The sequence below is a fragment of the Melanotaenia boesemani genome, chromosome 20 (assembly GCF_017639745.1).
Source record: "Melanotaenia boesemani isolate fMelBoe1 chromosome 20, fMelBoe1.pri, whole genome shotgun sequence".
Taxonomy (NCBI): domain Eukaryota; kingdom Metazoa; phylum Chordata; class Actinopteri; order Atheriniformes; family Melanotaeniidae; genus Melanotaenia; species Melanotaenia boesemani.
This window is the reverse complement of record NC_055701.1, coordinates 24,914,964-24,928,718: the sequence shown is the minus strand read 5'-3', so window position 1 is coordinate 24,928,718 and position 13,755 is coordinate 24,914,964. Positions and strand designations below refer to the sequence as shown.

The 13,755-nt window shown below is 38.1% G+C and overlaps 1 protein-coding gene across 2 annotated transcripts in view; it reads right to left on the bottom strand.

Annotated features, from left to right (window-relative positions):
* The window catches only part of atrn (attractin), a 156,453-nt gene that overhangs the window by 49,495 nt on the left and 93,203 nt on the right, over positions 1-13,755 (bottom strand). For both annotated transcript variants that reach the window (XM_041972699.1, XM_041972700.1), the window contains exon 26: positions 11,848-11,926. In XM_041972699.1, coding sequence (XP_041828633.1) covers positions 11,848-11,926 — 79 coding nt within the window. The remainder of the gene's footprint in view (positions 1-11,847; positions 11,927-13,755) is intronic.

Sequence of the window (13,755 nt, the reverse complement as noted above, 5' to 3'; positions counted from 1 at the left end):
TGGGAGGCGTGGCCAGCCTGGCGGATCCATCAGGTCCGTCAGGTTGGCCACGTTGAGGAGTAAGAACGGAAAAACGACCCGTCACAGCGGTCGGATGAGGAAGAAACATCTTCTACCTTAACTTTGTCTGAAAGAAGAAACTGAATATATTTGAAAAAAGAAGACACAATTAACCTTTTGGAGCTAACCCTTTACATTTTCTAAACATTATGTGGTGAAAGCTAAACATGAAAGCTACACACACAGCTATAAGAGGCATGGTAACCTGTAAGCTGATGATAGTGACTTGAACACCAACTGCCTCTTGTAAGCTGTCAAGATTGTGAAAGCTGTGGACGGAGCAGTGATGGCACAGGTCAGAGGGGACGGGACGAGACGGGGGGGTGGTGACATTCATTGCAACAAAAATGAGGGTCAGCAATCTGCAGTGAATAAGGGCATCGACACAAGGACACAGCTATGGACACATTTAACATCTTTATGGCCAGATTTGATTTATCCTCACCCTGCACATCAGACAGCAAGAAAAGGTGCTGAGAAGGGATGTAATAACCCAGTTATAGCATTTTATTTCTTTACATGGCACATTTCAACCCATGTAAAACCAGTATGCTTAGCACCATCAGATGGCAGATTATGAATTTAAAAGTGTGTGAAAATTGGAATAGTTTTAGATTTAATTTAAATAGAAATGTTTTTCTGTCCGATACCGATTCTTATACCTGAGGTTTAGGTATCGATATCGACCGATATTGAGTACTGATCTGATACCTGTCATTTTACTAAGAGGTCTATTAAATTTATCATTTAAATAAATTCTATTTATTACAGACTTTGATGTGTAATATTGTCACTATCATTCAATGGCCTAGCATAGGTTAAACTATAAAACATAAATTAACACTTTAAAACAATGACTGCCACAGAACTTTATTAATTATTGAGTAAATAAACAAATCAAAGAATTTCTATTTAAAAAAATCTTAGAATTGGACTTAAAGTGAACGTTATTCATGACAGACAGGTGCTGCTCATCCAGGACAATAAATTCTAAAATGTTATTGAGGTGGCTTTCTGGCTTTCTTTTTGTGAATTCCTCGTGGTCACAAAAGAATTCCTCGAGGAATTCTTTTGTGAATTCCTCGTGTTTTTAAAAAAAAACTCCTCGTGCTCTTTCACGTGATGATGACCCAAATGCTTCATAAAGTCGCTGGTGTTAAATTTGCTAGCAAACTTTGGTCCTGCATATCAGGCATGTCACTGTTTTGCTAGTGGGGTTATCTAATGATTAATATTGCTAACATAACAATAATGCTAAATGTTAGCACATTGACTTGTGCAGCTGCTCCTCTGCCTACCAACTCAAAACAATCGTCACGCAACTTTCTTTGTCTGTGTGGTGGTATTGGGCAGAAAAAAAAACTATTATTATTACATAGCCGTGGCATCGGATGGTGTTTAGATAGAAATACTCGCCAAATTTTGGTATCGGCCCAACTGTGACTGAGTTAAGGTCAGTGTGCAGTTTTTTTGTTTTTTTTTGTTTCTAGAGAAAAGCACCAGAGTTCACTGGAATCAACCTGAACAGACTTTTAGATAATTCTGGCAACAGTTAAAAGATCATTATCTGCATATGAAGAATTATACAAAGAGGCATGGAATTTGAGGCATATGAGCTCAAAGTGTCAACCAGTTGGCTATGTAGTTATGTCCAATTCGACCCAAATTCCAAAACAAATGTTGGGGCACGGAGTAAAATATTCATAAAAACAGGATGCAATAGTTTGAGGATCTTGAAGCAGGAGGCAACAGAGCAAAATAGAACATAAAAATAATTAATTCTTGTAGGGAAGACATTTTACGATTTCATGAAAAATACCTAGTGAGGGTCTGACTTGCTAAGGAGATGTTCACCTGAGCAGGCTTGACCATTCCCAACCACAACATACCGACTCCAACCCTACCACTCAATGCAACCGGAGCTGTAGAAACACTCTGTAAACGTCTGGGAGACCCCTTGCTGGAGTTTGAGGAAAGGAATGTTGTCCCATTCTGGTCTAAAATGAAATTCCAGCTGCTAATCAGTCTTGTATTTTTCATTTTATGATGAGTTTTGATTTGGTACAACATCTGGACTGCGGGCGGACCAGTTCAGGTCCTGGTCTAGCTTGTAACTTAACATCGTCTTGCTGTAACACACAAGCCCTTCCCTGAAATAGATGCATCCAGGCATATGTTGCTTTAAAACCTTAATATACTTTGAAAATAGCACCATCAATGAGTAAATGAGCTGATGATTCAATGTTTTCACAGAAAATTGTCTCACATTCATCATCAGGTATGTTTTCTATCTTCTATTAATAAAATTTTGGTTTATGAGAAAACAAATCTTTGCATCCTGCTTTTATTTTGCACATCATTCCAGTGTTTTTCCAGTGGTGATTTCAAAGAGATAAACATGAACATGTTCAGTAATTAATCAAAGCAAATTTAAAAATATATCAACAATTAAAGCATGTGTAAACTGTTATACAAGAGCTCTTTTACTGACTCTGTTTGGTCTCTGAAGAAACCCTCTTCACTTTGTTCCCTTTGATCATTAGCGGTTCCCAAACCTTTTTCCTAGAAGTCCGCACAATCGCATCCACCCTCACCAGCACACAGACGTAGAAAGTATAATAATAAAGGACTGTTGCTTGAACTCGAGTTATTTTCCACAAAGATACACATGTTGATGCTTCACTGTCTATTCAAAGCTCATTATTACTTATCACTTTTATAATTTCTCTCTTTTAAAATAATGTCTTTTCATACCTGTTTTCCACCACATGTTCTCACTGAATAACCTTTTATTTTTGTTTCTCACACATATTTCCAAAATAACTTTTTCACTAAGACAACTTGCTGGAACAGTTTTAGATTAAGAGTTTACAGTTAACAGAGTTGTTTGTGAGTTGAGACAAAATGTATGAAACTTAGCAGTTTTCAAGCTTTCTTGTGTGAGACGAAAACCCAGATTGTTTTGTTTGTAGACACTATTATTGTTATTAGCATCAGGATTATTATATATAATTTATTATCACTGTCTTAATTATACAATGTTGTATCACCTTGTTTGTCCATGCTCAAGTTTCTTACATTTTCTGTTTGCATGAATAATAATAATGATTAAAAAAAGCCTTCTTGTGCTGCTGAAGACAGACGATGAACCTGCTTTTTGCTGCTCCTTCACAGGCTAATATCACAGGTTAATATGCTCAATAAAGCAAGTGACGGGCCTTACGCCACAGAGCGGGGATTTCACAGCAGCCTGTCTTGTTAAGGTCTTAGATCTTCCCTCTGATCTGCTTCCATTCTTCAGAAACTTTTATGTGTGGATGGTAAGCGTCCTCTCGCACAATCATCAAAGAGAAAAGTCAAACGGAGGCCTATGTTCCTGTCAGGAAAGAGGGTGTGTGAGTGTGTGTGTGGGTTCAGTGGGAAGATTCTTTAATGGGTTCTTCTTCGTCTGCACATCACTTTATTACCTCCCTGTAACTTTAGCTACACAACACTTGATTAGGGAAAAAAATGAAACCAAACTTCAGTGTACACATCACAGGCCATTGAGCAGCCGTTTACTCATTTTATGGCATAACAGGTGATTTTTTAACAGGAGCCTGAGCCAAGAATCTGTGGTTGCTATTCATATTTATAGTGGAGGAAAGGCAGTGGTGGTGAGGTGTTTGCAGAAGGAGGGAGGCGAAGAGGGCAGCTTAATGGGGTAATAAATATGTGAAGGTATCATGAGACATTCAACCCCCCCTCCTCTCTCTCGTCTCTAATATGACGAATCTATAACACAGTTAATCATGCAGCCACGCCAACAATCACCAGGGGCGTTATTACATTTCTGTCAATACCTCAGGGTGCAATACTCGACTAATATATGTCAAGTTACGTGTGAGTTATTTCCGTGTTAGCGCCACAATGGATGCATTCATATTCTGTCATGATGAGGATATTTTTGTGGAAGTACAGGAAGGAGGGAGGGTCAGCAGGGGAATACAACAGTATGAGATGCCAGTCAGACGCCTTTGTGAATCTCTACAAACGACTCAACCTTTACAGGTGCGGTACTGAAAATCCTGCTTGTTAACAGTCACATTGAGGCTTAAAATCTCTTCTACAATCAAATGAAATGAGAAGTTCTTTCCTAAGGCAAAGTCAGTAAATATTAAAGTGGTGCCATTGTTACAGTGGTTTGCATCATGATAGCTTAACCTCCTTCACTAGTTGCTTCTGTTGAATTTCTGCTTTAATTAGCTAGCTTGCTCATCTATATTCAAAAGAAAAAAAAAACTGCCTGTATCATTTCTGACTGTCACAGGCCGCCATAAGCCGGGCCTGAAACCTGCCCGTGTAGCTGCGACTGTCAGCAGCTGATAAGCAGAAGCTACACTTCTCATTTCATGACTTAGTCTCTCTGAAGGTAAACAGTGCAAATACTAACAGATCATAGAAAAGTAAATTCTCTCCACTCTGGCCAACAGCCACCTGCAGTACTACAATGTTACAGCAGGAATAATGAATTTGCACCGACAGCGTTCAGCTTAAGCTGCAGTGGAGCTTATTCTGACTACAAGGCCAGTGTCTTCTACGACATGAAATCACTGCTGTGGTTGGGTCTGTCTAAAGCCATCTGGCAGCTCCAGCTTCCTTCAAAGGGACTGTCACATCTCAAAGGAAGGCTTTGATTTAGACTCAGACACCACAGAGAAATGCAAGCACACATGTATGCAAACGGATGCACTGCAAACACAAATGTTAGAAAAAAACGTGCCTGGATAAACAAGCTACACAGAGCACAAACAAGCTCATTTAATTTGGGGAAAGTCCTGCTGATTTATTTAAAAAGGTTTACTAGAATTCAAGTATCGTTCATGTAATTTACAAACTTGTGTTTTTTGTTGTGCAGAAAATCAAAAGATGACAGAAGAGATGCAATTAAGACACTAAATGACTTTCTAGCAGAGATGGGTAAGGATTTTTGAAAAGTCATTTAATGGTAAGGAATTGAATAGTTTAAGTAACTATCTTCACATTATGTGACGTGTTAATACCACCACAATTTACCAAACTTTTATCACCTGCCAGGCAACACCAATAGAAAAATGCTTAATTACTACCAGGCTCTGGTACAAAACATACAGCACTGTGAGACTTGATGCTAATGGAGCAGAAGTATGCAAAGATAAAAACCACCAAAAGGTTTTCGTCAACAGTGAGGTCCAGTTTAACCTCTTCCAGGTTGAGCTAGCACGTCATAAATCTACCATGACTGTACACAGTCGTCTGAGAGTCCAGCAGTCAGTGGCTAGTTTCATTTCCTGACAAACTTTGATGTTTGATGTGAAGAGCAAATAACTCAAAAATGAAAGCTAAAGGCCTGCTACTGTTACAGTCACTCAGCCACTCCTCCAGCACTCCCCCGATTCTTCACACCAGTTCCTGATCCACTCATCAGCGTTAACCCAACCTGTCACACCACCATCTCAGTTCCTCCTTGTCGGACCTTAAACCTCACACCTTACGGACTCACTCCCTCTCTGTTCCCAGATTCCTCAACCCTACTACCTCCTCCAGTACCGGTACCAGTATGTTTATCTTCCGAGTACTATTCTGTGAATAAATCTTGTTAACTTGCCCTCGTCTCCCCGGAGTCTATGTGTAACAGCTACCATCAGATTTGTTGAAGGTGTTTAAAGTTTGGTGGAATTTGCTTAGCCTGAGTTTATAACCCCATCAAGAAAAACCATCAGAACAACACTGAGGAAACCATATGACGATACTATGGGTGAGCTGAACAGGCAGTTAGCGAGTGTTGGAAACCTGTCTCACCACAGAATCATGGACAGAGCTTACAGTACATGGTTTATCTGTGAAAACATGCCAGGTATCCACCTGATACTATGTGTGTACTTGTACTCGGTATTCACCCAGCAGAACCTGATACCAATGTGAAAAAACTGTTTTGGAGATATAGAGGCGTTGTCACAGCAGTGAACCAAATCCACCAAACACTACTTCGTCCTCATTTAAGAAGTTTCTAATAGTCTTACATTTTATCATCGGGTGTCCAGAAACAAAATTATTACGGTGCTGTATTAAAAATCCAAAGTTGGCATTATCTTGGAGAGAGAAGCCGATTTGGGGCATTTAGTTGCTTTGATACAGCTGTGAACATAATCCAACAAAAACCCTTTTATCCTTCTGAATTTGAAGATTCTAAGAGTTTTCAAGCCAGACATTTAGAGGAGGCTGCAGGATGACCCATTTGATATATCACACAATTAACCACTCAGTCCTCACACCTGACATTCTGGTCCACACTCCTTACCAGTGAACTGTAATGGGATTTATTAGTACCCATACTGGTACTGGTATTGGCGAGTACTCAAATGCAAGAAGTTGTTCTTGTACTCATTTTGAAAAAAAATGGGTATTGATGCATCACTAGTTCAGACTAAGCCACTGAAGTTTCAAGTACATAACTGAAAATTAGAAAAATTCTGCAGCTCAAGTTGAGGATGAGAAGAAGCACTTCCAGTTGAGATGTTTGATGAGTAGTGTGATGCTTACAAGGGATTCTCAACAGGTAAAATCACATTAGAAAGCTGTGGCATAATAATTAGCATTAGCATCATAATGCTAATGCTTAAGTAGTATACCCTTTCTATTAGTATAACGTAAGATTAACCAGTACAAACCAGCATGAACAGCTGCTTGATGGTCCCAGGTAACAGTGCATGACAGCCGTTGTTGATTAATGAAAATTTTAAGGATTTTTGCTGTAATACACAGCAGACAGAACGTGTAATTAAATTTGAAAAAGGTACATGCAACTGAATGGACATAATAAACAAATTCACATTTTTTATGCTTTCCAAAGAAGGAATGTGATGAAAGATGGCTCGTCGAATGGGGAGGAGGTTGAAGACATGCTTTTCTGGTACGTAAAGTTAGAATTCGAACCATTTTTGTTGTTTTTGTGGTTCAAGTTGTAAAGTCTTTTAGAACTTTTAGTAATATTTGCATTTCAGGGCTTCAAACAACAGCAGAAATCCAGATCTTCAAATGATTGAGACAGAACAGACTCCAACTATTTTTTTAAGAAGATAACAGCAGATGGTGTAAAGTCATAAAAGATTAAGAGACGCAACCTAAGTTGACAATGACCAGATAATATGCTGCTGTTTCCTACTTAACAGGAGACCTAAGTTATACAGATAAGAGCATAAATAGATGCAAATGTGTGTCACTGTACACCTGATGCAAGCACCGTGCAACATGGAGGAACTGAAGATGAATGTGAGAGTGATGCCTGGAGGAACAAAGCTGGAAAAAAGGAAACTGTCTTGGGAAGCAAATGGCTGTAAGGAAGAGAGCCGACCTGACGGACAAACATGATTAGCTTTCTGTTCAAATCGATTCTGTGTTGTAAGATTACAGGGTACATGTGCACACATGAAGTCAGGTCTTCAACCCATAGATGATCTCAATTTGAGAGAAAATTTGGCTGTTTTATGTCTTTAATTATAATTATTCACTAGATGGACATTGAGTGGCAATTACATGCTAGATGATGAGCACCAATAAGCACAGAGAGAGTATTTGTGTGCTTTTAGGGGCAGTAAAACCACACTACACCTTGCAGATATGGAATAATTGTGCAGCAGTGACATGGCAGGAACATTTAATGTCCAACAACAATTTTTTATGTACATAGAAAAACATCCATTTCCTTGCTGTTTGAGTAGCTGCAGAGGGAGGCTGACACTGGATGCCAAAACCCACTCTTTGAGGAGTCTAAGCCCTAACTCAACCCGACATCTGCGACAGAAGGTGCAAGTTATGTAACTAATGTTTTTAAAAAATGGACTATAAAGCCAGATGCCACCTGTTGCGTCACAGCTAAATTTGCAATTCTGATTGGCAGAAATGACTCTCGTAATTAACTGACTTGTCTTCTGCTCAGGATCCTGCACAGGATGTACCCATTGTACCGAAGAGATGTATGAGTCAGGCCACAATCCTGAAGCCATGTAACACCTCTGTGCTTTTAAGGCTGCACCTAATTTGTACACAGTGCCATCGCTGTTTTGGCTTTGAAAATTTGTTTTTCTTGCATCGTCTCATTCATAGCTGCTGCTAAAAACTTTTCTTTAATCTGAGCTTTTGGTATTGAAAAACATTTTCTATTCAGGGTTTTCATTTAGGAGGCAACACCATGGTGTTTGTCAGTTTCTTCAATAAACAGTGATTGATACATTCGCCATCTGATTGGTTCAGCTGAAAGAAAAGGTAATATAAGTATGTTTCCCTCCACCAAGACCAAGAAGATTGTAATTCAAAAAAGTTTTACAAGCTATTTCACCTCTGCACCAAGTTTAATCACATTCAGCAGAGTAGTTTCCAGGTAACCTTGCAGGCAAACAAATGGCACAGAGAATACACTTTTATTAGGAAAGGCAAGTGACTACTGCAAAGGCTTTGAGTCCTTTTGAGAGGATCCAGTATAAGAAGTCTTAGAATATGGTTCAGTATGAGAAGTATCAGAAACATACTGTAGCTCAGTATAAGAAGTAGTACATTACACTTTACGTCAACAGGCTGATTGCATTGATCCAAACTGAAAATATCAGACATTGATACAATAATAATTTCTGAGATGCACTTACAAAAGAAAAAATTGAATTATTTACACTTGTTTTGTTCTAACAACCCAGATGTCTTGTTCTAAGTTAAGGAGAAAACAGTGATATCCATAGGCGTGGTGTGTAACTATGACGAAGTCAGACTTAATCTGAATATTCAAAAAATATTTGGTTTGAAACTAAATAGGAGTGAAGTTTACAATATATTTTGCTTTTATGTGTACGACGATAGACTGTAATCAAAATTTTGATTTTCACCCTAAAATAGAAGAAAAATGGAGTAATCAAGTACGCCAGAAAACACAACTAATGTTTGTGATCTTATTTTCCAATATGCTCTTCATACACTTATCTGAAAAAATGAGCCAATTATTTTAGTTTTTAGTAAACAAAGTAAATATTTCTTGTGATAATTTTGGACAAGTTGATGCCAAGTCCATAAAAAGCATCAGAGTATCAGCATCTGAAGTGTTTCCAGGTGTTGGGTTAGGTGAAAGTGTTCATTTGGGCTGCTTCACAAAGTTCCAGTACTTATTCTGAGTAAAGGTCAGACTGCAGAGGGTCCAGCTGGACAGCAGCAGTTTTGTGATGGATTGAGGGTGGAGTGGGTGCAGGGCGGATGTTAAGAGACATCCACAGGGAGGGCTGATAACAGCACTCTTGGATGCGCTGACAGCTGAAGGGCACTTCATCTGGCTTTGGCTTGTAAACCCTCACACAATGCCACACACACAGAAACACACTCCCGCACCATCTTTCAGCCATCAATTAAAAAAAGGTTGTTGCAGATTCTAATGGAAATAACTACGAATTTACAGTGTGAACATTCAGCATGTAAAAAATCTGACATTTTAGAGTTTTTTTATTCAGTTTATTTAATTAGGAACAAGTATAAACAGTTTGTTAGACAAGGACTGTCACTTATTCAAAGATTGGGTTCCTGAGAACCATTGCATGGAAAAATAAACTGAAATTTGGACTTTTTTCCACTGTATCTTAAAGAAATTTTAACTGAAGCTGAGCATTATAATTTTTTCCAACCTTTTTCCTGATCTACAGGTGCGATGAGATAAGGCTTTCGTTGAATTGAAAGTTGGAGTTTAAATCCAACCATGTTGTTTGTGACAAAAAGTGCTGCTTTTCTGCTCCACTTACTGCTACTTTCTAGACTTGTTTGGCATCCTGTCTTGAAAATATATGTTTTTATTATTATTATTATTTTATTTAATAGTTTCTTTGTCAGGAATCAGTAAAACGTTAAAATCAGATCAGACTGAGAAGTGATGCACTGCACCAGATTATAGCTTTCTAGCTAGTTTCCATCTGCAGTCCCTGTGGTAAAGAGAAATTTAAGAGTTTAAAAAAAATAAAAAAAATAGTAACACACACACACACACACATATATATATATATATATATATATATATTTTTTTTTTTTTTAAGATTAACAACAGATACATAAAATGCACTACAAGATGTACTTGGCATAAAGTGCAAACTTGTCCAGTGTCCAGAAAGCTAATTCCATACAGGACAGAAGACACAGTGACAGGCTGCACTTTAGCATTTCTTTCATTTTTACACACTGTCAGTTCTTAAAGATCACGGCACCTCATGAATGTGCTTTAAATGGTTGACAGCTTTTAATAAAATGACTTTTTCTATTTAAATGATGACATGCTGAATGTCAAAAGCCTCAAGGATACCGCCGATGTTCATGCAGACCGTTAATGTTATCGAGACATCTTGAGGTTGAGTGAAAATGAACTTCTCATGCCGGCACTTTAATTGCTTCACTGCTATCTTGCTGGATTCAAATGTGACACATGTAAAAGTTCTCTGCTATGAATATCATTAGGATTTATAGGAATGGATTTTAAAAACATGACTATTTCTATTTAGTCAACAGGAGACAAAGCTAAGTTCAAAAGAAGGAAAGAAAATTTAAGTAAGACCAAATAACCTATTTATAGGACAACGCATTAGCTGTAAAGACTCAAAATGCAAATCAACTTGAAAGGTTCTGCATCTTCTCACACCATCAAAACTTTTCAAGTCAAACTTTATTTATAAAGCACTTTTCATGCTAAAGGCAACACAAAGTGCTTTACATGAAAAAAGCTATTTATGCATATTAAAAATAAAACAAGCCTTTACACACATCAAAATAAATTACATAATAAATAAAAAACAAACAAAAAAAAACACTCAAAGTCTTTCACACAGTCGAATGCACATACATGTACACACACACACACACACACACACAAAGCAGCCCCCCTCATTCTGCTCAAACATGACTCCATAATTTCTGTCTCTAAATTGAATGTAGGTATAAAATACTAAGAGTGATGAACATTTGCGCCTAAACGTACCACTAAGACGACATCCAACTGTAAATTACACCTGCGTGAGAAGACGTAACTGCAGCGTAAAAACTTTGTGTAGAGCTTAAAGAGTCCATCAGTCATAAGGAGACTCAACATGAAAGACAACCAGTTGTCCACAGATGACTCCAACGTTCCCGACAGCAAACTACCAGCTTGGTGTAAAAAGCAGCCTGTTTCAGACCTGTTCCCAATGTCAGTCTGTTTGTTGATGGTTCAGGAGTTTATATAATTATGTACAGAAAACACTCCAAAAACAACCAGAGATAAAAGCATCCCCTCGATCCCCCGCAATACCTGCCTGAAGGGAAAATGGATTAATTTTAAAATGAAAACAGAAGCCAATAAGCTGAATCTTGATCTTATGTCCAGAGATATAAAGCTTTCTGCTTCAGTGACAAAACTCTGCCTTATCTCTGTTCAGCTGTAGGCAACAACGTGATATTCATCCACTTAATCCACTATGTAACAGAAAGACAAGTGTGGTTAAGTTAGAATGAGTCATCTGAGAGCTAACGACGCATTTCTTCTTTACCGAGGCTCTTTATCTTGAAGAGATGAGAAACATCATTGGGAGTTGAATTTAATGTGTATTGAATGTCCTCAACTCCAATATAAATGTGGAGGGTGAAAAGGCCACAGAAAGTAAACAGAATACCACCAAGTCTGCTTTATATGTCCAAATGCAACATCGCAGCTTCTTTTTATAGTATTCTGACCAGCAACTTCACAGCTTCAGAAATGAATAGAAACAGAAGACTTACTTCTCGTCGCCGTGACGCCCAGCAGCTTTGTTTGATCTTCCAAACCACGGCGGCAACCAGCAGCAGAGACAGGAAGCAGCTGTGGATGGACGGAGAGGAAAAAATGAGGACAGGTGAGAGAGGTCACCGGATAAAACTGATGATACATGTTCATATTTCCTTTAAAATGTGCCTTTGTAAATGTAAGCACATCTAAAGCCTGCTCTGTGATAACTAAAAATAATTTCACAGGTTCAGAGGACACAATTACTGAGGAAGATGCCACTGCTTCACATTACAAGGTGCAAGTGTTTAATGTCAGAGGAAGCAGATGTTGATATATAACACATGCCAACTATACTTGGATCTTTGCTTCAGATTACCACGAGGACACCTGAGGTTTGCACACCTTCATCAGTTTTCCTGCTGCCACACACATTTTTATTTGCATGTTGATTTTTCTACGTCCCAAACTTGGACAAGAAAAATTTTAATCATGTTATTTGTGATTTTATCTTGTGTCATCCAGCTGTGTCTGAGTTTTTCCCCAGCTTTATTTCCAATGTTACACACATTTAAAGAAATATACAAAAAAAAAAAACTGTATGTTATTTACACTTCACACAAAAACACCTTGAGGGGAAGAAGGTGGGGGTGATGAGTCTTGGAGATGGTTTGTTGGCAGCAGCTGTGTGTGTGTGTGTGTGTGTAAATACATTGGAGAAAGCTTCTCTAACAATCTGAACTTGAGTCTTAGACTGTCACCCTCCGGCTGATCTTTCATCAGCTTCCCTGTTGTTTTCTAACTCAGACTGTCTTAGATTCAGGTTCACGTCTTTCTTTTGATGACATGTCATCAGCACCATGTGACGTGTGATTTATACACTGGCTAAAAGATAAAAAATAAAGTCAGTCTGACGTTTGAAAAATTCAGTTTTGTATCATCTAAGACTCACTTTCCTCGTACTTCAAATCCAAACCTCCACTTTCTGAGACATGATGCTAATGGTGATGTTAATAATTCTGTTCTATGGTAACTGACCTGCAAGAACATCATTATTTGGTGTTTAGAGATCATCAGATGCTTTTTATAATCACAAGCACTGCTGGCTGACTTAAAAATAATGGAAAGTTAAAATGTCTTGATAATTATTCTCTTGTAAGATAATTGGGTTAATGAAGAACAATGATCCAGCTGTTAGCTTGCCTTTGCCCACACCAAAGCTGGAATCATGTTTTAATATTGTCTTTCCCCACACTGGAACTTTATTTCTTGTATTTTATCTATTTTATTTTAGCATCCTCCCTCTGATTTTATTTCATTAATTGCATTTCTTTTAATCTTTGTTTTTTAATGTACTTGTATTGCTTTCTGCACCCTGCTGTAATGTTTTATGTAAAGCACTTTTAATTGTCTTGTACATGAAATGTGCTATACAAATAAATTTGCCTTGCCTATAGCAAATTTTTACGCAGAGGCGCCTCCTCGCGACGGCTAATTCAGCATCCGTCCTGCATCCTGTCTCTTCTCTGAAATCTCTCCAGCCAGCAAAAGTCAATCTGATGTTGACTCTTGTCTCATCTCTTGCTTTGTCACTTTCTCTCACTTTTTCTCTTTTAATCCGATTATGTCCTTTCACGATTCTTTGCTGAATCAGCCATGTTGCATGCTCAAAACACTTGTATAGTGTTACTTTAATGGACAGGCCATTCTTAATTAATGCATCAGAATATCCTCAGTGGACGTGCGTGACATGGAACTTCAGCTATGTTGATTTTTAACAGCCTCGACAAAAGTTGGTGATCAGCCAAAAAAAGTAACAACTTGCATCACGTGCAGCAGAAATATGGGTGTAAATCACAAGTTCGATCATTAGACAACATTAATTTGATCGATGTATCACCTGCTGATTTAACATAATCACTTCT